Consider the following 24,245-nt stretch of genomic DNA (forward strand, 5'->3'; position numbering starts at 1 on the left):
GGGCGGGATCGGGGTGCCGGGGGGAAATTGGGGCTGTGGGGTGCCCCGGGTGATGGGGCTGGGGGGGATCGGGGCTGTGGGGTGCCCCGGGTGATGGGTTCGGGGTGTCCCGGGTGATTCTGGGCTTTAGGATCCCACGGGGGATTCCTGCTTTGGGGTCCCCTCGGGTGATTTCGGGGTTCGGGGTGTCCCGGGCCATTCCCGGCCATCCCTGTCCCCGTCCCTGTCCCTGTCCCCGCTTTCCCTGCCATCAATAAAGTTGTTTCCTGCATCAGCCGCCGCTTCCCGAGGCTCATTCCCGGAAAATCCCGGGACAAACAAATCCCGGGGGGGCCGCGGGCGGAGCCGGGACCGCGGGAAGGGTCTGGGGGAAATTCCCGGCGCTGCCTCTTTTCCCGGGGTTTGCTTCCAGCCGGGCATTTTATCCCCATTTGTCATCAATTTTCCCCTATTTTTCTCGATTTTATATTTCTATTTTCCCCCTATTTTCTCCCTAATTTTCCCTCTTTTTTATCTTTATTCTTTATTTCCCCACGATTTTATCCATATTTTACCACTATTTTATCCCTACTTAATTTGTATTTTATTCCTATTCTATCCCCATTCTATCCCCAGCTTATCTTTAGGCAACAAAAGAAGAGGGAAAAATGTCAGAAAATGACGTTTTTTTAACCAAAATTGCCAAAAGTGCCCAAAAACCCTAATAAAAGGGGAATTTGAGCTGCTGGAAAGAGAATTTTATTGTGAGTTTTGATTTTTGATCAGAAATCTCAGAGATGATTTTTAGGAGAGGCTGCTCCGTGAGCAGATGAAGCCCCAGGCACCCCAAATTCCCTGGGAAAAGGAATGGAGAGAGGAAAGGTGTGTGGAAAAAAATGGGATAAATGCTGAATTTCCGGGGATCAAAGGCAGATGGTGGAGTTGCAGTACCCACATTCCCAAATATTCCCAAATATTCTGTTGTCCAGGGAAATCAGGATATCCATGATCAGCCCTTCTCGAGGGAATTCCAGAGGAAAATCAGGGAATGGGAGCAGAGAATTCCGGCGGGCTCACAGCCAGATGTCGGAGGTGCAGTCCCACATTCCCAATCATTCCCAATCATTCCCAATCATTCCCAGATTTCCCCGGCATTCCGGCGGGCTCACAGCCAGATGTCGGAGGTGCAGTCCCCCATTCCCAATCATTCCCAATCATTCCCAATCATTCCCAGATTTCCCTGGCATTCCAGCGGGCTCACAGCCAGATGTCGGAGGTGCAGTCCCCCCCCGGGTAGCGCACCTCGTGCGCCAGGCAGGGCCCGCCCGGCTCCTTCCCGAAATCCAGCAGGAATTCGGGATTGATGGCCAGGCCCCCCCGCGCCGTGTCCACGTCCAGCTGCAGCAGCACCGAGCCCTCCCTGCAGCAATTGAACAAAAATTACGGGGGCTGCGACTAAAACCGAACTAATCATCAATTAATAACCCAAAATTCATCCCAAAATTCCCCATCAAAACCCCCCCTACATTTGGAATTACCAACCAATTAATACCAATTAATAACACATTATGAATCAATTATAAACCAATTAAAAACCAATTAGTTTAAATGCCATTTAACAATCAACTAATAATCAATTAACCAATCAATAACCAATTAATAATCAGCAACCAATAAGAATCAACAACCAGTTATAAACCAATTAATGATCAATTAATAACCAATTAATAACTGATCAATAATCAGTAACTAATAATAACCAACAACTAACTGTTAACCAATTTTAACCAATTATTACCCAATAAATACCCAGCCAATACCCAATCAGTACCCAATCAATACCCGGGCAATACCCAGCTGATAGGCTGTTATTGATCATTGTGTCTCACTTGAGCAGGCTGGGGTAGAACTGCCGGTCCCAGGCGCTGAACAGCGACGTGGTCACGTAGAGCCGGCGCCCGTCCAGGCTGAGCTGCAGCATCTGCGGCCCCCCCGGGATCCTCTTCCCCTGAATTGGGAAAAACCATCCAGGGCTCCAAAATCCCGCAGTTGGCAATGGCCAGGCCCCAGATTTGGGGAGAAAATGGAATTTTGGGGTAAAAACCATCCAGGGGCTCCGAAATCCCAGAGTTGAGAATGGCCAACCCCCAGCTTTGGGGAGAAATTTTTTTCCCCAAATTTCTTAATTCCATGACTTTTTTCTGAGGGAAAATTGGGATTTCTGGGATGAAACCCATCCCTGAGGAAGCAAAATCCAGGTGGGAACAACCTCAGGAGGTGTTATGGATGTCGGGAATTTCCAAAAATGCAGGAAGAGTTGGGGAAAAAAATTTGGGATTCATCACCTGGATCACGCACGGCTCTGGCTGATCCTGCAATTCCCGATCCTCCACTACGGTCACAGCTCCCCCTTTGGAGATGCTGCCTCCCAGAAAAACCTGGAAAACCGTTAAAATCCATGGAAAATCTGAATGAATCCCTTCAAAACCGAGGGAATTGGGTTTTTTGGGAATTTCCTCCTCACCTGCCCCACTAGTTTGGGGTTTTTGGGGTCGGAGATGTCGTACTGCCGCACATCCCCGTGCAGCCAGTTGCTGAAGTACAGGAATCTGTCGTCCAGGGAAATCAGGATATCCGTGATCAGCCCTTACCGAGCAATTCCAGAGGAAAATCAGGGAATGGGAGCAAAGAGAATCCCCAAAGTCCCCAAATTCCCACATGGAAACGCCAAAAAATGGGGTTGGGAAGGAGTTGGATCGTTCCAGAATCCCTGAGGAAATCCAGACTCAAATTCCAAGGATTTTCCTGGAAAATCCCACCCCCAGCACAGAGCAGATCCCACTCCGGGGTTCCTTTGCTCATCCCAAAACTCTCCCTCAAAAAAAACACCCATTATTTGGAATTTTTTGCCATTTAAGGATAGAATCCCGCCAAAATCCACTCTTGATCCATGAGAAAATTCCCAAATTTCTCCCACTGACCTGGCATCTCCGGGAGAAGCCATCCCTGGACTTTCTTGCTGGGCACCTCAATCACCTTCTCTGCTTCCCATTTTCCTTCCTGAGAACGGAAAACATAGAATTAATTCTCAAAATTCATGGAATATCCACTCCACCCCACAATCCCAGGGCAATAAAACCTGAGATTTCCCTAAAACCCCTGGAATTCCATGGAAAAACTCCCCAAACCCCTCATTATAACATGGGAAAAGCTCCAACTCCCAGCAGATTTCCCCCAAATCTTGAGGACTCACAGAGTTCCTGTGGAAGCTGCAGATGTCCCCGCTGAGGGCAATGAAACCATGGAAAAACCCCAGGATTCCATGGAAAATCCCCCATTATAGCATGGAAAAAGCCCCAATTCCCCGACGATTCCCCCCAAATCCCAGAGCTCACGGGGTTCCTGTAGAATCCCTGGATGTCCCCGCTGAGGGCACAGCCCACGAAGCCCTGGGCAGCGCTGGGATCGTGCAGGAATCGGATCTCCAGCGGGATGGAGCCCGTGCCCAGGTCCAGCTCCTGCACCAGGCGCCGCTCACGCCAGTCCCACACGTTGATGTGCCGCCCGTAGTGCCCTGGAAAGGGGAGATATTCCCTAAATTCCTGTTTTCTATGGAGTAGTCAGCGGTTCGGAGTGAAACTGGGGGTAAAAGCGGGATTTAAAAGAAATTGGGATTTTTTTAGAGATTCTAGAGATGGGAAATTGAATTTTTGAGCAGATTTTAAGGTCAAAATTTGGATTTTTTTAAAAGAATTTGCATGCAAAAGTTGGATTTTTTCAGAGTTTTGACTCTCAAAAACTGTTTTTTTCATGAGTTTCTGCTCTCACAAATGTAATTTCCCAGATTTCCCACTGACCTTTCTCCACATCCTTGGGATTGAATCCCTGGGCCAGGACCCTGGGGACACCCCACTCGGTGCTGAGCAGGACGTTGTGCCGGGGCTGGTACCAGAAGTCGTAGCCCAGATTTGGGACTTTTCCTCCCTTTTCCCAATTTCCTTTCACTTCAAAGGTTTCTCCATCCAGGAGGACAAAAGTGCCTGGAAAAAATTTCCCAAAAAAAGGAGTTTGGAACGATTTATAGAGCTTGAAATAAAGCAATTTTTAAAAAACTACACTTCTTTTATTGTTATTATTATTATTATTATTATTATTATTATTATTATTATTATTATTATTATTATTACTACTACTACTACTAATGATTTCTAAAATTCTTCCACATTATTTTATTATTGGTAATAAAAATAATTTCCTAGGATTTTATATTTTCCTATAATAATTCCTAAAATTATTTTGCTTTAAATAAAGCAAATTCTTTATGAATATCTACTTCCATTTTTAAATTAAATGAAACACAAAAGCAGTCTAGAAAATCAATGAAAAACCTGCAGGAATGTGCTAAAGATTCCGGGAAAATTCCACGTATTCCATGGATTTTGCAGGATTTTGCACAGAAATGAATCCCTGTGGATGTTTTTATGGAATCTGGAGGAATTCCGAACCTTTTCCGTTGCCATCAGGATCCCCCAGGCAGCTGATGAGGATTTCCCCGGAGCCCAGGCAGTGGGAAGTGTGCGGGAACGCGGCGTTGGCCTTGCGGGCCAGCTCCTCGGCTTCCACCACCTGGAACGGGGGAAAATGGGGAAAATTCCAGGAAAAATGGGGAAAATTCCTCAGCTTCCACCACCTGGAATGGGGAATATTCTGGGAAAAATGGGGAAAGTTCTTGGAAATCAGATGGCAGGGGGGGGAATGGGAATTTGCAGGCAAAGGTTTGTGGGAATGTTTGAAGGGAAAAGGGGGAAAAAATGGGAAGAAAGGGAAAAATCAGGGAATAAATAAATCAGGGAATGAAGGAAGAAATTGGGATAAATGGACGAGAAAAGGGAAAAATAAGTGGGAAAACGCAGAGAAAAAGGGGGGAATTGCAAACCTTGTGGAGCCTGGGAGCCCTGGGATCGGTGGCCACGTCCACGACGTAGACGCGGGAGGAGACGAGGCTGGGCAGGATCAGGAAGCGCCGGGACTTGCCGGGGTCCCCGTGGCAGCTGCTGCAGGCGTTCCAGCCCGAGTGGTGCAGCTCGTCCCCCACGTGCGGCATGGGCAGCCGGTGGATCACCTGTGGAACATCACATCACCTGTGGAACATCACCTGTGGAACACCACCTGGGAAATATCACTGTGAAACATCACCTGGGAGACATCACCTGTGGAACATCACTGTGAAACATCACCTGTGGAACATCACATCACCTGTGGAACACCACCTGTGGAACATCACTGTGAAACATCACCTGGGAGACACCATCTTTGGAACATCACTTGGGAAATATCACTGTGGAACATCACCTGTGGAACATCACTGTGAAACATCACCTGTGGAACATCACATCACCTGTGGAACATCACCTGTGGAACACCACCTGTGGAACACCACCTGTGAAATATCACTGTGAAACATCACCTGGGAAATACCACTGTGAAACATCACCTGTGGAACATCACCTGGGAAACATCACTGTGAAATATCGCTGTGAAATATCACCTGTGGAACATAACCTGGGAAACATCATCTGTGAGACATCACTGTGAAACATCGCCTGTGGAATATCACCTGCGAAACATCACCTGTGAAACCACGGGGATCCAGCTCCAGATCCCCCTTCCCTGAATTCCAGCATTGCTGTCCCTGCCAGGGCCGGGAAGGACTTGGGAGCCTGAATCTTCCTGGATGTGGGATGCCAGGTTCTCCTGGATCTTCCCAGATTCCCCCAGATTTTTCCAGATTCCCCCAGATTTTCTCAGATTCAGGACCCCAGGTTCTTCTGGGTTTTCCCAGATCTGGGATCCCAGATTCCCCCGGATTTTCCCAGATTCGGGATCCCAGGTTTTCCTGAATTTTTCCAGATTCAGGACCCCAGGCTCTCCAGAAGTTTCCCGGATTTGGGACCCCAGGTTCTCCCAGATTCCCCTGGATTTTCCCGGATTCAGGATCGCAGACTCCCCTGGCCTGGGGATCCCCCGGGCTCTCCCAGGCCCTACCTGGCAGTACCGAGGGGATTTGGGATCCACGTCCACGGTGGCCAGGAAGTCGGGAATGCCGATCCCGGTGTTCCGGTAGATGCAGGGCAGGTACAGCAGCTGCTCCCGGGGCCCTGCGGGAACACCTGGGGTTCAGATCCCCAATTCCAGAGCTCCCAGCAATTCCAGCATTTGGGAATGCCCAATTCCAGCACTTGCCTTTCATGGCCTCCAGAGGGCTGGCATAGCCCGGCCCGCACGCTCCGCATTTTCCTGCTGGAATAGGGCAAAATTCCATCACTTCCACATCCCAAAAATGCTGGGAATTTGGGGCCTTCCATTGGCTCCTCATTGGCAATTCCCCACTGCCATCTCCCAGCCTTAAACCCATGGAATTCCCCATTCCCACTTCCTTATTCCCAGCTCCTCATTCCCAATTCCCAGTTTTTGTGCCTTTGCTCATTCCAGGGGAAAAACCCATTGGAATTTATCCCAGCTTTGGGCTCCCTGAGTTGTCCCAAAGTGCCAGATTAGGAGGGATAAATTTGGGATTTTAGCAAGGGCTAGAAAAAAATGGGAGTTTCTGTGCAATTCCAGGGTTTAATATCAAAAATACTCCAAGTTCCAGGGAGGAAAATCCAGAGTAAATTTGGGAAAAATCAAATTCAAATTCAATTGCAAACAACAGAGGAGCCACTGGAAAAAATCCAGGAATTTCAAGAATCTTCTCCCAAAAAAACAAATTCTCAAGGGATTTAGGGAGTTCATTTTTCAGAACATTCCAGGATTTATTTCCTTCCATAATTCCCAAGTTTTTGAGCTCCCAGATCATACCAGGCGTGTCAATCATTCCCAAAGTTATTTATTGACTTCCAGGAACTTGGACCCAAAAAAATTCCTCAAAAAATTCCACTTGGGAGTGAAAAAAATTCCAGGAAATTCAGTATATCTTTGGTTAGAATATTGATATTTTTTGGCTACACATTCCTGCTACTAATTCCTCATGTTTGGCTGGGTTTGATCCCAAAATTCCTGATATTTCCCCCCTGTTTTGAACTCCCGTTTCCCATGGAAACCGCTTGCAACTTTTTGGCCCCTCCCACTTTTCCCACAGAGCCAAAAGTCAAAGTTCCTGGAAATCCGAGGTTTTATCCTCACAAAACATAATCAGGAAAACGATCCTGGAAATCAAGGATTTATCCCCATAAATACGGAATACGTCAGGGAAAAGCTCAAATCTGATCTTTAAGGATTTTTCCGAGGGTTTTTCCTGTTCCCAAGCAGCAAATCCAGGAGTTTCTCCCAGTTTTTGGAAGTTTAGGGATTATAAGTTCCCAATTAATTCGAGGGAAAATGGATTTTAATGAAGGAATTCGAGCTCTTAATTAAAACCCACGGGGTTTTTAGGGGATATTTAAATATTTAAATCCAGGGAAAAGCCGGACTTTCACACCCCCCCCCTCCAACCCCGGGAAGCCAAAAGCAGCAAATCCCGGGATTTTTGGGTTTTTTTGGGATTGTTGGGGATTTTGGGATCTCTTACCCATCCTGAACCGGGCTGAGAATGGGAATTCCAGGAGTTTCGTTGGATTTGTACGGAGAAACAGCCGGGAAAGGGTCGGAAACCCAGGGGGAAAGGGGAGGGCTGTAGGAGAGGAGGAGCCAAGGGGAGGATCACGGAAAAAAAACAAAACAAAATTCCGCCTTAAAACGCCAAAGGGAAACTTCCAAACTTCTCCCTCCGTGGAATTCCTGCTTTCCCCCCCGATTTTCTCCTTTTTATTCCAAAATTTCCTGACTTTTTTCCAGCCTGGAGAAGGAATTTGGGAATAGCGAAGGAGAGAGGAGTTTTGGTTCAAAACCTCGGGATTTTCGGAATGTTTCCCGGGAACTCTCTCCCAAGGGATTTCAGGAAATTTTAAAAATATTTTGTGGCTTTCCTGGGCGAAAAAAAAAAAATCCTCTGGAGAATCAGGATTTCACTCCTAATTCCTTCTAGAGTTGTCCCTAATGAGAATAAATTTATTAATTAATAATTATTTATTTCTTTAGTATGGAATTTTTAAGGAATCTAGGAATCTGCCCTTTTTCCCCCTCCTTCTAGGTAATGTTTATTTTGGAATTTCCAAAATATTTCCATTTTTTTACATCCCTGTTTTTTTTCACAAACCACCAGGAAAAGCAGAAAAAAGAGAGGGATTCTTCTGCTATGAATAAAGATATTTAAATGATTATTTTGGGGTAGTTCCTTTATTATTGAAGATATTTAAATTCTTAATTATTTTTCCTTTTTTTTTTGGCTGTTTTTCACTCAGTTTTTGGGCTGTTTTACGAACACCTGCCCCACGTGGGAGATTTTGCCCTCAGCTGGACAACTTTGGCCTCTGGGGTAGAATTTCTGCCCTCAGCTGGACGATTTTGGCCTCAGGGAGAGCTTTATTGCCCTCAGGTGGAGAATTTTAGCCTCAGGGGGAGAATTTCTGCCCTCAGCTGGACGATTTTGGCCTCAGGGAGAGCTTTATTGCCCTCAGGTGGAGAATTTTAGCCTCAGGGGGAGAATTTCTGCCCTCAGCTGGACGATTCTGCCCTCACGGGTACAATTTCTGCCCTCAGGCGGACGATTTTGGCCTGAGGTGTGAGATTTCGGCCCCGAGCATCCCTCAGCTGTGAGGGCTGACCGCTGCTCACGGCCCGCCCGGCCCTGAGGGGCTCTCGGGCCGCTCACAGCCCGCGCGGGACACCGGCCCGGGAGCAGCGCCGGCCGTTCTCACGCCGCTCCCCAAGCGCTCAGCGCCTCAGAGCCGCCTCGGCCCCGCAGCAGCGGCGGATCCATGAGCGGGAGAGCCGCGAGGAGCGGGCGGGGGTCGCGACCCAGCGGCGCCATTTTCCCGCCCTTCCCCTTTCCTCCCTCAGTCGCCTCAGGGTCCGGCCCCGTGACGTCACCGCGCGCAGGAGGAAGTGACGTCAACGGTATCCCTCCGCCGGCCAGGTCCCCTTTTTGTGTGTGTGGTGTGTGTGTTGTGTGTGTGGTGCGGCTGCGGGCGCCGCGCGCCTGTATCAGCCCGCCGGGCCCGACGACCTTTTTTTTCTTATCCCCCCCCCCCTTTTCCGAGAGGGGTGAAGTGGAGGAGGGGGGGAAAAAAAACCCACACGCACGCCAAGCACGGAGCCGCCCCCTGGCAGAACGTACAGAGGGCGAGCAGAGGCAGGGATAATTCCTTCTTCTTCTTCATCACCATCTTCATCCTCCTCCTCCTCCTCAGCATCCCGCCAAGTGGGGGGGGGGGGGCTCATGCCACCTGCCCCCGTGCCCTGCGGGTCGCCTCGCCCGGAGAGCGGCGGAGCCCCGTAGGAGCGAGCGGCGGCAGCGCTGAGGAAGGTGAGGCGGGGGGCGCGGGGAAGGGGGGCGATGAAGGCGGCGGGGCCCCCGGGGGTGGCGGCGGCGGCGGTGGCGGTAGTGGGAGATGGACATGGCGGGGGGGATCGGAGACGGTGGAACCGGCTCGAACCGCCCGGGAATGGGGGAGAAGGAGGGAATGAAGGAGGGGGGGCGGCAGGGCCGGAGCGCGCCGTACACAAAGCGGTGGCGGGAGGAGGAGGAGGCGAAGAGCAGGAGGAGGAGGAGGAGAAGGAGGAGGGAGGGCTCGGGGTGCTGAGGAGGGGCCGGGGAGGAGCCGCGGCGGCTCCGGCGGCCGCTCCCGCCGGGCCCGGGCGGGCGCTGAGGGACGCGGAGGGATCCGCGCGCAGCCCTCACGGCCCGGGGGGCGCGGTGAAGCGGCCGCCCTCAGGGGAGGGGGGCGGTGGTGATGCGGCCCCGCCGCCGCTCCCTCCGCGCACCCCCTCTCGCCATACTGGGGGTCCCCTCACGGTCCCATCACGGTCGCCCCCCGGTCGCCACCGCCGGGGTGAGGAAGGGGCGGTCGTGTCCGTCCTTTCCCCCGTCTCCCGGCGCTGCCGCCCCCTCCTCTCTTTGGCGGCGCTGCTTCGCTGGTGGGCGGCCATGTTGGGCACGGGGATTATTTTTCGCTCTCTTTCTTAGCCGCCACAATACGCTGAGGGTGTGCGGGGGGCTTTTCCCGGAGTTCTCGGGAGAAGCGGCCTTTTCCCGCTTTTTAGGGGAGGCTGAGGAAAAGGGGAGGGTCTGGGATCAGCGGTTTGCAGGGTGAGACCACCCCCCCATCATCCTTGGCCTGCTGGTGCTTCACCTTCGCTGAGTGAGTGCCCCTGTCCAGCGCCGTGAGGGGAGGGAGCCCCTCGGCCGCAGGGATTGGGATCCCAGCCTTCTTCCTCGGGATTTGGGATTGGGATCCCAGCCTTCTTCCTCGGGATTTGGGATTGGTGTTCCAGCCTTTTCCTGAGAGATCCAGGAGTGCCATCTCAGCATTCTTCCTCAGGGATCTCACCTGTCTCTTCAGGGATTTGGGATTTCCATCCCATCCCTTTCCTCAGGGATTTGGGGTGGGTTTTCCAACCTTCTCCTCAGGGATTTGGGATCTCCATCCCAGCCTTCTTCCTAGTTTTTCCTGTCACCCTCAGCAGCAGCTACATCCCCTCGTCCCTCCCGGATCCAAGCAGGAAAAAATGGGAAAGCTCCTCATTTTCTCCCCTGCCCAAGCCGGGATCCCAGAACTCCTGGGAGAGGCTCAGGAATTCCCTCCCTCCAGCAGGATTTGGGATTTCATCCCCAAAACCCCCCCGAGGCTGCTTCTCTGAAAATTCCTAGAGCTTGAGGTTTTGCTGGAATTCCCTGGGGCTGGGATGTGCCAGGGAGCTGGGGAGGGATGGGATCCTGCTTCCCAAAACCCGATTTTATTTGGATTCACTGGATTTTGTTGGAATTCACCTGATCCCAGCATGGGCAGAGGATGAGAGGGATTCCACCAGAAAGATTCCCAAAGATGCTGGAGAAAATAATAATAAAACAATTTTAAAAAAATCGAAATAAAGGATTTTACAGGCTTTTAATGATTAATTAGCACAAGTTAAATCTGATTAATTAACGGGATTAGGTTATTCCTTTTTTTTTTTTTTTTTTTTTTTTTTTTTTTTTTTTTTTTTTTATGGATGGGAAGGTGAAGGGTGAAGTCCCAAAGGAAATTTGCATTTTGTTTCCGAAATTCCTCAAAATTCCCAGAATTTTCCCAATTCCAGGGTGCTTTAGGGCTGCTAATTAAACAGAATTAGTAATTATTATTAACATCTAATTTACATCTCATTTGGGTGTGTTATCCACTTCAAAGCCAAGGAAAACCAACCATTCCTGATATTTTTAGGATTATTTTTCCAGCTTCTCAAGGCCTGGAGATGAGGAATTTTTTGAGAAGAGGCAGGAGAGCATTCCAAGGTTCTGCCTGTGGGATAGGAGACAACAAAATCCCTTTTTTTCCCCCCATTCCAGGAAAATTTTCCACTATTCCTCCCATCCCAGGCTGAAGCAATGGAGAGAATTCCCAGATTGGGAAGCTCTGGTTAATTTTTGGTTTTATCCCTGCAAATTTTTCCTTTGATCCCAAAATTCTTGGAATTCTCTTCCCAGTGCTTTTATTTTTATTTTATTCTCATTTTAATTAAAAGCCCCCCAAACTGAAGCTCCTGCTGCCTGTTCTAAGCTGGGAATTTCGGGATAACCAAAAATCCTTTGGGATTTTTTTAAATCTTAATTTTTTTGGATTTAAAATTTCTAAAACTATGAAATAACCTGGAATTTCATAATGGAAGAGGAAGGAAAAAATTCCAATTTTTTGTCAAATCCAGGATTTTTCCACAAATTTTCCTGGAAAAAAACCCCAGAAATAATCTGAAAATTTCTAGCTCCTTTTGTTTTTCTTGAAATTTTGGGATCTAAAACCAACCCATTCCTCCCCTTGGAAAAAAAATCCCTGCGTGTTTTTTAGTGCCAAATTCCCATTTTCCCCCCATTTTTCCAGGATGGCAGACACGGACCTTTTCATGGAATGTGAGGAGGAGGAGCTGGAGCCATGGCAGAAAATCAGCGACGTCATCGAGGACTCCGTGGTGGAGGATTACAATTCCATGGAAAAAAATCCCACAGGTCATTTCCCCCTTTTCCCACTTCATTTTCCCCAATTTTCCCCCTTTTCCAACTTCATTGTCTCCCTTTTCCTGCTGTTGTTTCCCATTTTTCTCAGTGACTTTTTCATATTTCCCACCGACTATCCCCACTTACATTTCCCCTTTCCCCACGGATTTTTTTCCCCCCATATTACCATGAATCTTCTCATGGATTATCCCTTTCTTCCCACTTAATTTTGTCCCTCTTTTCTTCACTTATTTTTCCCCGATTTCCCCATGGATTTTCCCCCTTTTGCCATGGATTTTTTCCCACTTTCTCCCTAGATTTTCCCCGTTTCCCCCTTGAGTTTTTCCCCCTTTTGCCATGGATATTTTCCCCCATATTCCCATGGCTTTTTCTCTATATTCCCCTGGATTTTCTCCCTTTTCCCCCTGGATTTTCTCCCTTTTCCCCCTGTATTTTCCCCCATATTCCCCCGCCTTTTCCCCCATATTCCCCCGCCTTTCCCCCCATATTCCCCTGCGTTTTCCCCCCCGTTTCCCCTGCCTTTTCCCCGTTTCCCCACGGCTGTGGGCTGTTTTCCAGGCGGGAACGCCGCTGTCCAGCCGGGCGGGCAGTCGCTGCTGCTGGCGCAGAGCCCCGCGCCCGGCCTGGGGGCCGTGGTGACGCAGCCGCTGCTGCGGCCGGTGCAGCTGATGCAGAACGCCAACCACGGCACCAACCCGCCCGCGGGCACCCAGCCCATCTTCATCACCACCCAGGTCAGCTCCGGGCCCAAAGCTCCACGGGGAATCCCGGGAAAACCCTGCTTTCCTGGGGAAAATTACCATTCCTCACTCCGGTTTGGGTGCTGCTTCTCCTGTCATGCCAGAATCCCCCTGGGGTTGTGGAATGTGGGTTGGACCCTGTTGAGTGTTTGGCTTAACAAAACTTCAAACCCTCCAGAGGTTTTGTTTTCCTTCAACTCCAGTCCTGAACCCCAATTTCCAGTCCTGATCCCAATCCTAAACCCCAACCTAAATCCCAATCCTAAGCCCCAAAACCCAACCCCAATCCTGGGTGATTTTTAGGTTTGTTTGGGATATTTTTTTGGGGTTGGAATTCCCTCAGGAATGGCCTGGGGGTGACGGATCCGTTGGATTCCAGGGATTATTTTTGGGTTGGTTTGGGACGGTTTTTGGGTTGGTGTAGGAGATGGTTTTGGGTTGGTTTGGGACAGTTTTTGGGCTGATGCATCCCTTGGGTTCCAGGGGTTCCCGGTGCAGAACGTCCGGCCCGTGCAGAGCCCCATGAACCAGGTGGGCATCGTGCTCAATGTCCAGCAGGGCCAGACCGTCCGGCCAATCACCCTCGTGCCAGGTAATTAATTCATTAATCAAATGAGAACCATCCAGTAATAGCTAGTAATGGGAATAATGCTAGTAATGATGATGGTGATGAGGTGTGGCCAGTGCAGAGCCCCATGAGCCCATCCTCCTTGTGCCAGGTGACAGCAGTAATAATAATAAATATTAATAATAATAATAATAATAATAAATTAATAACAACAACAACATTATTAATAGTTTACAGTAATAATAGTAGTAATAACAATGACAAGGGGCCAATGTAGAACCCCATGGGCTTGGTGGGCCCCATCGCCCTCGTGCCAGGTGATCATCATTAATAATATTAATAATAATTATCATTAATAAGAATAAAAGCTGTAAATCCCAAATAAAGGTGTAAATCCCATATTTCCTGGGATTGGGGTTGGGTCATGGCTCTCTGTTTGTCGTTGAAGCCCCAGGTACCCAGTTTGTTAAACCAGCAATTGGGATTGACTAATTCCAGATACAGATTCGTAACTCGGGGTTACTCGCACCTGGATTAAAGCTGTAAATCCCAAATTTCTCCTTTTGGGACTGGGGTGGGATGACGGCTCTCTGTTTGTGTTTGAAGCCCCAGGTACCCAGTTTGTTAAACCAGCAGTTGGCGTTCCCCAGGTGTTCTCGCCGGTGGCGCAGGTGCGGCCGGGCAGCGCCGGGCCCGGCCGGCCGGCCACCAACGCCTTCGCCACGGTCATCCCGGCCACGCTGACCCTGCGCAGCACCGTGCCCCAGGCCCAGGCGCCCCAGCAGAGTGAGTCGCCCAGTTCCTGATCCTAGCCCAAATTCCTGATTGTATCCCAAATTCTCGATCCTAGCCAAGTTCCTGCAGGAATTCTCATGGAAAAATCTGTGGGTGACGTTGGGAGTTAGGCCCGAGTTCGCTTTTGGCTCAGAGTTTATTCACATGTTAGGAAATGAGGAGAATCTGGAGCAGTTTGGGTAAAAAAGTGGTTCAATTTGGGAATTCCTGGCTGGGATTTCACAGGATTTTTGTCTAAACCATTCCTGGGGGAGACTCAAGGTGGAAGATCCAGGCCAAGTGGCAGGGGTAGAATTCCAGGCTGGAATTTCACTGGAATTTTGTCCAAACCATTTCTGGTGAAGCCCCAAGCAGGGAACCGGAGGAGGTGGCTGAGTTCCCACCCCCGTTCCCGTCGGGAATCCCACAGAACTCTCTCTCTCCCCTCCACAGTGAGCATCGCCAGCTTCGTGACCGTGAAGCGCCCAGGCGTGCCCGGCGATGGCGGCAGCGGCGGCCCCGAGGTGGCCAAGCTGGTGAACACGCTGGGCACGGTGCCCTCGCTGGCACACGGCCCCGCCGCGCTGGCCGTGCCCAACAGCAGCCCCGGCAGCGCCCAGCGCGGCCCCGCCAGCGAGGCCTCGGCCTCGGCCGCGCCCCGGAAAGGTAAATCCCCTGAAAAGGGAGTTCCGCCCCGCCGGGGGCAGGACTGGCATTGAGGGGTGCTCCGGGTTCGCGGGAGGCAGGAGTTGGTTTACGATGCTTTGTGGGATAAAGGGTAGAAAAGAGAAAAACGGGGCTTTTGGGAGGCTTTGTGGGACAAAGGCTGTGAAAATTGTGGAATTTTTTGGGATTATGAGTGTCCGGGGCAGGGGAGAAGTGGGAATGGTGGCACTGGGAGCTGATCCGTGTCTGTCCCGCTGCAGGCAGCTCCTCTCCCATTCCCAGCCTGGATTTCCAGGACGGGGGACGCAAGGTCTGTCCCAAGTGCGACTCGCAGTTCCGCGTCACCGAGGCGCTGCGGGGCCACATGTGTGTAAGTCATCATCCCGGGGCCGGGGAGCTCTAGGCCTGGCTTAACGAGTGGGGATCCATTCTAGGCCTGGCTTAACAAGTGGGGATCCATTCTAGACCTGGCTTAACGAGTGGGGATTCATTCTAGACCCAGTTTGACAAGTGGGGATTCGTTCTAGACCCAGTTCAATGTCTCCATATTCGTTGTCCCAGCCCCAGCTCACCGTCTCTCATTAATTACCCCAGCCTCAATTAGCGAGCAGCTGTTAATTACTCTGTTTCCACAGTACTGCTGCCCGGAGCTGGTGGAATTCCTGAAGAAACGCAAATCCCTGGATTCCGAGCCTGCCCCGCCCTCGGCCAAGGCCCCCTCCCCTGCCCAGGGGGCGGCCCCGGCCCCGCCCCCGACCCCGCCCAAGGCTGCACCTGAGCCAGGTGAGGGCGGGGCCGACCCCGCCCAGGCCAAGCTGATCATGCTGGTGGATGAATTCTACTACGGGCGGGACGGGGGCAAGGGGGCGGCTGTGCCACCCTGCCCCAGGGTGCCCACGTCCTTCCGCTGCCCCCACTGCACCAAGCGCCTCAAGAACAACATCCGGTGAGCTGTTATCTGTTAATTGTACGCTAATTATCCATTGATTATCTGGGAATAACCCAGGAATAACCCGGGATTGTGGGAGTTGTGTGGGAATGGGCTGGGACTGTGGGAATGACAGGCAGTTGGGGCCTGGGCACCGCTGTATCAAGAACACCCCCCAGTGAGGAATTATCCAGGAATTTGCCAGGAATAATCCATGAATAGCCCAAACCGAGCTGGGAGCGATGCACAGAGTGCATTTTCCCGGGATGGGGAACGAGAATCTCCGGGAATTCTGTCGCTGCAGGTTCATGAACCACATGAAGCACCACGTGGAACTGGACCAGCAGAACGGGGAGGTGGACGTGCACACCATCTGCCAGCACTGCTACCGCCACTTCAGCACGCCCTTCCAGCTGCAGTGCCACCTGGAGAACGTGCACAGCCCCTACGAGTCCAGCAGTCAGTGCTTTTCCTGCTTCTCTTTGGGATTCACCTGGGAATTTCCTCTGGGGTTCATCGGGGTTTTGGACAGGGAAAATTGTCCCTCCTCCCTCACCCCTTCCTTGAGGTCACCACAAAATCCACCTGAAAGTCCAGCCAAGTTTCACTTCTCCAGCCCCAATTCCACCTGGAGAACATGCACAGCTCCTAAAAGTCCACTAGGCTGTGCTTTTCCATGAATTTTTTATCTCTAAATCAGGATTTTCCTCCTGGATTTATGGAAGGAGAGTTGTCACTCTTCCCTCACCCCTTGCTCAAGGTCACCTCAAAATCCACCCCAAAACCCAGCCAAGTTTCATTTCTCCAGCCCCAGTTCCACCTTCTCCCATTTCTCTCTTCCCTTTTTTTTTTTCCCCCTTTTTTTTCCATTTGCCCTCCCTTTACCCCCTTTTCCCGCTTTTTCCCATTTCCCCCCTTTTCCTGCTTTTCTCTCTTCTTTTCCCTCTTTTTCCCCCTTCTCCCTTCCCCCCACACCTCCAACCCCCACATTTTTCCCACCTTTTGCCCGTTTTCCCCTGTTTTTTGGTGCAGCCAAGTGCAAGATCTGTGAGTGGGCGTTTGAGAGCGAGCCGCTCTTCCTGCAGCACATGAAGGACACCCACAAACCCGGGGAGATGCCCTACGTCTGCCAGGTATGGAAAACTCCCGGAATTCCCACCTGGAATTCCCAGTTCCCACCCCACAAATCCCAGAGTAATTCCCTGTGTGTGCCAGGTATAGAAAAACATGGAATTTTCCCCTGTTAATTGGGATTTTCCCACACCCTGCTGCTGAAATGCCCCAAATCCCGGGATTTTTTCCCCATTTTCTCACATCCTGTTCAAACACCCCGGCTCCCTGGATTTTCCTGCCCCCCATCCTGGTTTTCCCGGGTTTTCCCGGGTTTTCCAGGTGTGCCAGTACCGCTCATCGCTGTACTCGGAGGTGGACAGCCACTTCCGGCTGATCCACGAGGACACGCGGCACCTGCTGTGCCCCTACTGCCTCAAGGTGTTCAAGAACGGCAACGCCTTCCAGCAGCACTTCATGAGGCACCAGGTGAGCCGCAGCTCCCGGGAAAAGTTAACTGAGTTTGGGTGGGAATTGGGAAAAAACGGGATTTGGGAATTGCCTCAGGGTGTTCAAGCATGGCAGCACCTTCCAGCAGCACTTCATGAGGCACCAGGTGAGCCCCCGTTCCAGGGAATTCCTTGAGAAAAGTGCCTACTTAGTAACTAATACCTACTTAATAATTAATAATTATTAACTAATTAATAATATAATAAAAAACTATTTCCAGAAGAAGAGTACGTACCACTGCAACCAGTGCCGCCTGCAGTTCTAATACCCATTCAATACTCAATAAACAATTGATAGCTATGTAATAACTATTAAATAATTAATAAATAAAAAATAAATAATAATTGATACTAATTACTGCTTTTTCCCATAAGAGCGTGTACCACTGCTACCAGTGCAGTTTTCAGTCCTAATATCCATTCAGTACTCAGTATACAATTGATAGCTATTTAATAACAGGTATTAACTAATAAACAATCAATGCCTAACGAAACAATTAATGATTAATTAATGCTGATGGGTTTTTTCCAGAAGAAGAGCGTGTACCACTGCAACAAGTGCCGCCTGCAGTTCCTGTTTGCCAAGGACAAGATTGAGCACAAGCTGCAGCACCACAAAACCTTCCGCAAGCCCAAGCAGCTCGAGGGGCTCAAACCTGGCACCAAGGCACGCCCTGCCCGGGAGAATTCCTGGAAAAATTACTGGAATTCCTGGAAAAATTCCCGGGAAAATTAATGGAAAAATTACCCAAAAAATTCATGGAAAAATTCCCGGGAAAAACTCCTGGAAGAATCCCTGTGGCTTTTGTTGGCTGGGGGTGGTGGGGATGGGGAAAGGGGAGGGATTAAGGGGGGGATTTGGGGAGGGGTTTATGAGATTGAGTAGATTTCTTATGGAGTTTGGTGTGTGCTGGGATTCATTGGGAATTTAATGAGATTCATTGAATTTTGTGGAATTAATTGGGAATTTAAGGGGATTAATTAGGAATTTACTGGGGTTCATGGGATATTTCCTGTGATTAATTGGATATTTCCTGGAGTTAATTGTTTTTTTTATAGAGCTGTTTGGGTGTTTCATGGCAGTGACTGGGAATTCGTCCAAACCCCAGATTCCCTGTGTAAAATCCCAATTTCCCTGATGTTTTGGTGCTCCCCCAGGTGACGATCCGCGCGTCGCGGGGCCAGCCCCGCTCGCTGCCGCTGGAGCCTCCCCACGGGATGGGCCCGGACCCGGCGCCCCTGGGATCCTCCTCCGACCCCCAGCCCCTCTTCCTGTGCCACCGCAACGCCGCCCGCAGAGCCGGCAAAAAAACGTCAGCGCTTTTCCGGGGAAAAACGGGGATTTGGGGAAAAAACGGGAATTTCGGGGAAAATTTGGGGAAAAACCAGGAGTTTCGGGATTCTCCAGCCACCATGGGATCCTCAAGAGAGCCAGCAGAAAATAAAGTCAGTGCTTTTCCTGGAAAAAATAGGAGTTTTGGGGAAACTCGAGGGAAAAACAGGGAAAATACAGGAATCTGGCAAAAGAATGGGAATTTTGAGGTTCCTCAGTCAGTGAAGCATCTCCTAGAGAGCTGGCAGGAAAACATCAGTGATTTTCTGGGAAAAACAGTGGAAATTTTGGGAGAAAATTGTGTCACTTTGGGGAAAAAAACAGGAATTCTGAGGTTGGTTTGGAAAGGTGGAGCTGGAAAACAGGGAATTAAAGCTGGAATTCCGCCCTGGAATATTGGCACTATTGATAATTTAATATTAGTTCATTGATGTTGATTAGTTTTAAATAATCATTCGTTTGTAGCAAATGCCCATCCTAAATCCTGCTGTCCCCTTTCCTGCCCACCGAGGCCCTCCCAGAGTGCCGCTTTTGACGGATTTTGCCGTTTTTTGCCCCAGGAGCGGCCTGGGCCGGCAGACGTGCCTGGAGTGCAGCTTCGAGATCCCCGACTTCCCCAACCACTTCCCCACCTACGTGCACTGCTCCCTGTGCCGCTACAGCACCTGCTGCTCCCGCGCCTACGCCAACCACATGATCAAGTACGGGGTTTTGGGGAAAAAAAACGGGATTTGGGGAAAAACGGGGGGAAAACTGAGCAAAAATGGCAAAAAAAGGGTGAAAAATGGGGCAGAAACGGGGGAAAACTGGAATTCCTGCTGCTTCCATGCCTGTGCCAACCACATGATCAAGGATGGAAAAATCTGGGATTTGGGAACAATTTTGGGCTCCTGAGCAGTTTTCCAGTGTTTTATAGGGGTTTTTTATTATTTATGGGGTGTTTTCTTTGATTTTACAGCTGTTTCTCCAGCTTATCCCTCACTTTCCCACATTTTTCCCTCTCCAGCAACCACGTTCCCCGGAAAAGCCCCAAATATTTGGCTTTGTTCAAGAACTACACGGCCAGGTATGGAAAAAATTCCCAAAATCCCATTCCAGGGGAATTCCAGCCCTTGGGAATTCCTGACCTTTTTCATTCTGGGGGAAAATCCAGGGATTTTGGGATTTATGGGTCCTATTCCCATTGGGGGTGAATTTTACAATTTAATTATTAAATAATATTATTAAATGTTCAATTATCATCAATATTTTAATTATTATTAGTTTAATTACTAACAAGAAACAATTGATAATAATGATTTAGTTATTAATTAGGGCTTGGGAACATTTTTATATCTGATCATAAAGTTTATTTATTTTTCCTCCTCCTTCCATTTTCCTCCCTTTTTCTTTCCCCTTTTTTCCCCTTTGTCCCCCATTTTTCCCTCTTTTTTCCCATTTCCCAGCGGGGTGAGGCTCTCATGTTCCTCCTGCCTCTTCGTCACCTCTGAGGGCGACTCCATGGCCAAACATTTGGTGTTCAACCCCTCCCACGAGTCCAGCAACATCATTGTCCAAGGTAAAACTGGGAAAAAAACCCGGGAAAATGGGAAAAACCCGGAATTCCAGGCAAAATCCAAGAAATCTTCATATTCTGGAGCTCGGGTTGGGAATAAACTGAATTAATTTTACTTTTTTTTGATGGGATGGAAATTCAGAATTCATTCCTGAGGGAGCTTGGTTTGATTCCGGTTTTTCCAGGAATTCCCACCAATCCCAAATTCCTCTGAAATAAAATTAAATAGAAGTAAAAACCTAAAACACCTTCAATGGATCAGAATAAAAACTGGAAATATTCTGTTCTATTCCAGGGCCTTCTTGGATATCACATTCCAGGTAAGCCAGAAATTCCTGTTTATCCTCATCCCTCCCAGTCCATGGATGGGAATTTTTTCTCATCTTTTTTTCCTCCCTTTTCCATCCTTTTTTTCCCCGCCTTGTTTTTCCTTTTCCCTCCCTTTTCCCCCATTTTTCTCCCCTGTTTCCTTCCCCTTTTCCCCCTCCCTTTCTCTCCTTATTCTCCCTTTTCCCTCTCCTTTTTTCCCTTTTTGTTTCCTGTATTTTTCCTTGCCCCCCTTTTGTCCTCCTTTCCCCCCTCTTTTTTCTCTCCCTTTTCCCCCCTTTCCCATTTTTTTTCCTTTTTTCCCCTTCCCCCCCTTTTTTCTCCTTTTTTCCCTCCCCTTTCCTCTCCATCCCAAAACACCCCAAATACTTCACTTTTCCCACTCTCCCTTTTCTCCCAATCCCCAAAACACCCCAAATATTTCACTTTTCCCCCTCCCCCCTTTCTCCCAATCCCCAAACACCCCAAATATTTCACTTTCCCCACTCCCCCTTTTTCCCAATCCCCAAACACCCCAAATATTTCACTTTCCCCACTCCCCCTTTTCTCCCAATCCCCAAACACCCCAAATATTTCACTTTTCCCACTCCCCCTTTTTTCCAGGCACACCCAGGACACGCCTCAGCCCCCTCCCTGCCACACCCCATCCCCTCCTGCCCCTCCCAGACCCCAGAAGCCCCAGAGCCCCCCTCAGGACCCCGCTCAGAGCCCGAGCCCGCAGCCCCCCGGGGCCGCCCCCGCCGCGCCGCCGCCCGAGCCGCCGCAGCGGGAGCCCGAGCCGCCGCGCAAGGAGCCGCTGTCGGTGCGGAAGCTGCGCGTGGTGCTGTTCGCGCTGTGCTCCAGCCCCGAGCAGGCGGCGCGGCACTTCCGCAGCCCGCCCCGCCGCATCCGCCGCTGGCTGCGCCGCTGCCAGGCCCTGCAGGACGAGCGCCCCGAGCTGCCCGAGGGCAAGTACCTCAGCCTGGAGGCCGAGGAGAAGCTGGCCGAGTGGGTGCTGACCCAGCGCGAGCAGCAGCTGCCCGTCAACGAGGAGACGCTCTTCCAGAAGGCCACCAAGATCGGCAGGGCCCTGGAGGGGGGGTTCCAGATCTCCTACGAGTGGGCCGTGCGGTTCATGCTGCGGCACCACCTCAGCACCCACACGCGCCGCGCCGTCGCCCACCCCCTGCCCAAGGAGATCCAGGGCAACGCCGGAGCCTTCATCGAGTTCGTGCAGCGCCAGATCCAGGCGCAGGAGCTGCCCCCGGCCATGATCGCCGCCGTGGACGAGATCTCGCTGTTCCTGGACGCGGAGGTGCTGGGCAGCGACGAGCGCAAGGAGAGCGCGCTGCAGACCGTGGGCAACGGCGAGCCCTGGTGCGAGCTGGTGCTGACCCTGCTGGCCGACGGCGGCGTCCTCCCCGCCCTGGTCATCTCCAGGGGCCGCCCGCCCTGTCCCACCGCCCTGCCCAAATCCATCCTGCTGGAGTCCAAGGAGAGCGGCTGCGGCGACGACGAGATCATGGAGCTGTGGGCGGCCCGGGTGTGGAGGAAGCACACGGAGTGCCGAGGCGGCGCCTCCAAAGGGATGCTGGTGCTGGATTGCCACCGGACGCACCTGTCCGAGGAGGTGCTGGCCGTGCTCAGCGCGGCCGGGGCGCTGCCGGCCGTCATCCCCGCGGGGTGCAGCTCCCGCACCCAGCCCCTGGACGTGTGCGTCAAGAGATCCCTGAAAAATTTCCTCCACAAAAAATGGAGAGAGCGGGCGAGAGACCTGGCGGATTCCGACTCCTCCGCGCTGCTCCAGCTGCTGCTGGGGTGGCTGGGAGAAGCTTTGGAAGTGCTCGGGAATTGCCCGGAATTGATCCGGAAATCTTTCCTGGTCGCCAGCGTCCTGCCGGCGCCGGTCGGGGACTCGGGATCGCCGCGGCGCAACGGCGACGAGCAGGAGGAGCTGATCGCCGCCATGGAGGAGCGGCTGAAAATCGCCAAAACCCGGGAATCGTCCCCGGAATTCCCGGAGAACGACGACCCCGAGGCCGACCCCGAAATCCTGCACCGGCTCTTCGAGGGGGAGAGCGAGGCCGAGTCCTTCTATGGCTTCGAGGAGGCGGATTTGGAGCTGATGGAAATTTGAGAATTCCTGGAAAAAAAGGAAAAAAAAAATGGGACGGATTCATCCCAGAAATTCCTGGGTTTGGAGAGGCTGAGGAGCGCTGGGAGTGGAAGGGGTGTTCCCTGGTTTTGGGCCCGAAAATTGAAGGATATTCCAAGGTTTTGGCCGCAGAAATGGAGGGATATTCCCGGTTTCTGGCCCTCAAAACTTAAAGGATATTCCCTGTTTTTTGGAGATCCCAACACGTCCCAGAAATTGAAGGCTATTCCCAATTTTCCGCCCCAAAAATTGAAGGATATCCCCTATTTTTGGCCCCCAAAATTGAAGGAAATTCCTTGGTTTTTGCCCCAAGAATTAAAGGGTGTTCCCTGTTTTCAGAGAACCAAACCCACGCCAGAAATTAAAGGATATTCCCATTTTTTAGCCCCAAAAACCCAAGCATATTCCCAAATTTTTGGCCCCAAAACAAAGGACATTCCCAGTTTTTGGAACAAAGAGATGAGATCCCAGTTCCCAGAGGATTTCTGGGATTTTTCCGGATTTGCCATTTCCGCCAATTTTTTGGGAGGATTTTCGTGACTTTTTTTTCTTTTTTTTAAATTTAAAAAAAAAAACTGAAAAAAAAACTTGGCTTCACTGTGTTGGTATTTCCTTGGAATTCTCTCTCGTGGGTGGATATTTTTTGGGAATTTTCTTTACCTCACTTGTACCATAATTCCTGGTTTTTAGCAGTGGGAATTTGACGTCGTTTGTGCCCAGGTTTTTTTCCAAGAAGACAAAAAGTCCCTGGATTTAACTCCCCAAAAAATTGGGGGAATTTTTCGTTCTTTTTTCCTTGACTTTTGTTTGGAATTTAACCCAGAAAAGTCCCTGTTTCTTACAGAAAATTCCTTCAGATTGGCTGCGAAGATTCAGTTACTTTGGGGTTTTTTAATGGAAATTGGGAATTTGGATGGAATTTTGGTGGAATTTTAGGGAGTTTTGAGGGAATTTGGCTTGGGAATTGTGGAGCCACCATTCCCCGCCAGCAGTTTTTGGGATTGGCGCTGCTTTTCCTGCCCAGAACTCAATTTTCCCAGTTTCTCCCCAAAAACTTCCCAATGGAGGGGCATAAAACCCCAACTTCTCCTTGGATTCCCCCTTTTGGATTGTTAATTATCAACTTTATTTAAAAAATAACCATCCTGGAAAACTGCACCTTCCTTAGGGTTGAAAAATCTGGGATTTGTGGCTAAAACTGTGATGAAAAACCCGAAAAAATCAATGAAAAAAAAAAAAAATTTTGGGTTGATTTTTCACTGCCAGCTCTGACTTTTTACCAGAATTTGCATGTTTTTTGGGAAAATTTTTTTTTGTTTGTTTTTTATTTTATTTTAAAAATTCTTGGAATTCCCAAATTCCAGAGGCACCTGGCACCTGTTTTTCCATAAGATTTGTGGAGGTTTTTTTTTTTTGGGTCTTTTCCCGGAAGGAAAACAGGAAAAAAAATTGAAAAAAATATTCGAAATAAATCAAATTTAAAAATAAAAAAAAAAAAATTGATCATCTTGGAGTTGTACAGGAGTGGAAAATGTGGAATAAAAGCAGGGAAATGGATTTATAAATAAACAGTGTTTTTATTGTGGAAAAAATTCCT

General features: G+C 50.1%; 2 protein-coding genes across 2 annotated transcripts; one reads left to right on the plus strand and one right to left on the minus strand.

The window, feature by feature from the left end:
- Positions 1 to 1,190: 1,190 nt before the first annotated feature.
- On the minus strand, positions 1,191 to 7,637 carry LOC131095316 (methanethiol oxidase-like). Its single transcript, XM_058042993.1, has 12 exons — positions 7,547 to 7,637; positions 6,223 to 6,279; positions 6,025 to 6,137; positions 4,916 to 5,101; positions 4,485 to 4,605; positions 3,837 to 4,019; positions 3,375 to 3,553; positions 2,961 to 3,039; positions 2,504 to 2,625; positions 2,325 to 2,417; positions 1,869 to 1,987; positions 1,191 to 1,399 (listed from the first exon to the last, which is right to left on the minus strand). Exons 1-12 carry the CDS (start codon positions 7,548 to 7,550, stop codon positions 1,237 to 1,239), a joined length of 1,419 nt encoding a protein of 472 aa, XP_057898976.1. The 5' UTR covers positions 7,551 to 7,637; the 3' UTR covers positions 1,191 to 1,236.
- A 1,361-nt stretch (positions 7,638 to 8,998) lies between these two features.
- POGZ (pogo transposable element derived with ZNF domain) lies at positions 8,999 to 24,197 on the plus strand. Its single transcript, XM_058043026.1, has 18 exons — positions 8,999 to 9,382; positions 11,931 to 12,055; positions 12,623 to 12,798; positions 13,288 to 13,396; positions 13,979 to 14,158; positions 14,600 to 14,812; positions 15,073 to 15,182; positions 15,448 to 15,758; positions 16,045 to 16,199; positions 16,773 to 16,873; positions 17,133 to 17,279; positions 17,832 to 17,966; positions 18,458 to 18,612; positions 19,193 to 19,333; positions 19,639 to 19,698; positions 20,078 to 20,190; positions 20,483 to 20,507; positions 21,118 to 24,197. Exons 2-18 carry the CDS (start codon positions 11,932 to 11,934, stop codon positions 22,628 to 22,630), a joined length of 3,768 nt encoding a protein of 1,255 aa, XP_057899009.1. The 5' UTR covers positions 8,999 to 9,382; position 11,931; the 3' UTR covers positions 22,631 to 24,197.
- Positions 24,198 to 24,245: the final 48 nt, after the last annotated feature.

The sequence above is a fragment of the Melospiza georgiana genome, chromosome 33, assembly GCF_028018845.1.
Source record: "Melospiza georgiana isolate bMelGeo1 chromosome 33, bMelGeo1.pri, whole genome shotgun sequence".
Classification (NCBI taxonomy): Eukaryota; Metazoa; Chordata; class Aves; order Passeriformes; family Passerellidae; genus Melospiza; species Melospiza georgiana.

Excerpts from the sequence above, each read along its gene's own strand:
- LOC131095316 (XM_058042993.1), bottom strand. Across the intron at positions 6,138-6,222 it reads CCCTCTGGAGGCCATGAAAG|GGCCCCGGGAGCAGCTGCTG; the intron begins GCAAGTGCTGGA and ends GTGTTCCCGCAG. Across the intron at positions 3,040-3,374 it reads AGGGATTCTACAGGAACCCC|GAAGGAAAATGGGAAGCAGA; the intron begins GTGAGCTCTGGG and ends TTCCGTTCTCAG.
- POGZ (XM_058043026.1), top strand. The coding sequence starts at position 11,932 with ATGGCAGACACGGACCTTTTCATGGAATGTGAGGAGGAGGAGCTGGAG. Across the intron at positions 18,613-19,192 it reads CGCAGAGCCGGCAAAAAAAC|GAGCGGCCTGGGCCGGCAGA; the intron begins GTCAGCGCTTTT and ends TTTTTGCCCCAG. Across the intron at positions 19,699-20,077 it reads TTCAAGAACTACACGGCCAG|CGGGGTGAGGCTCTCATGTT; the intron begins GTATGGAAAAAA and ends CCCATTTCCCAG.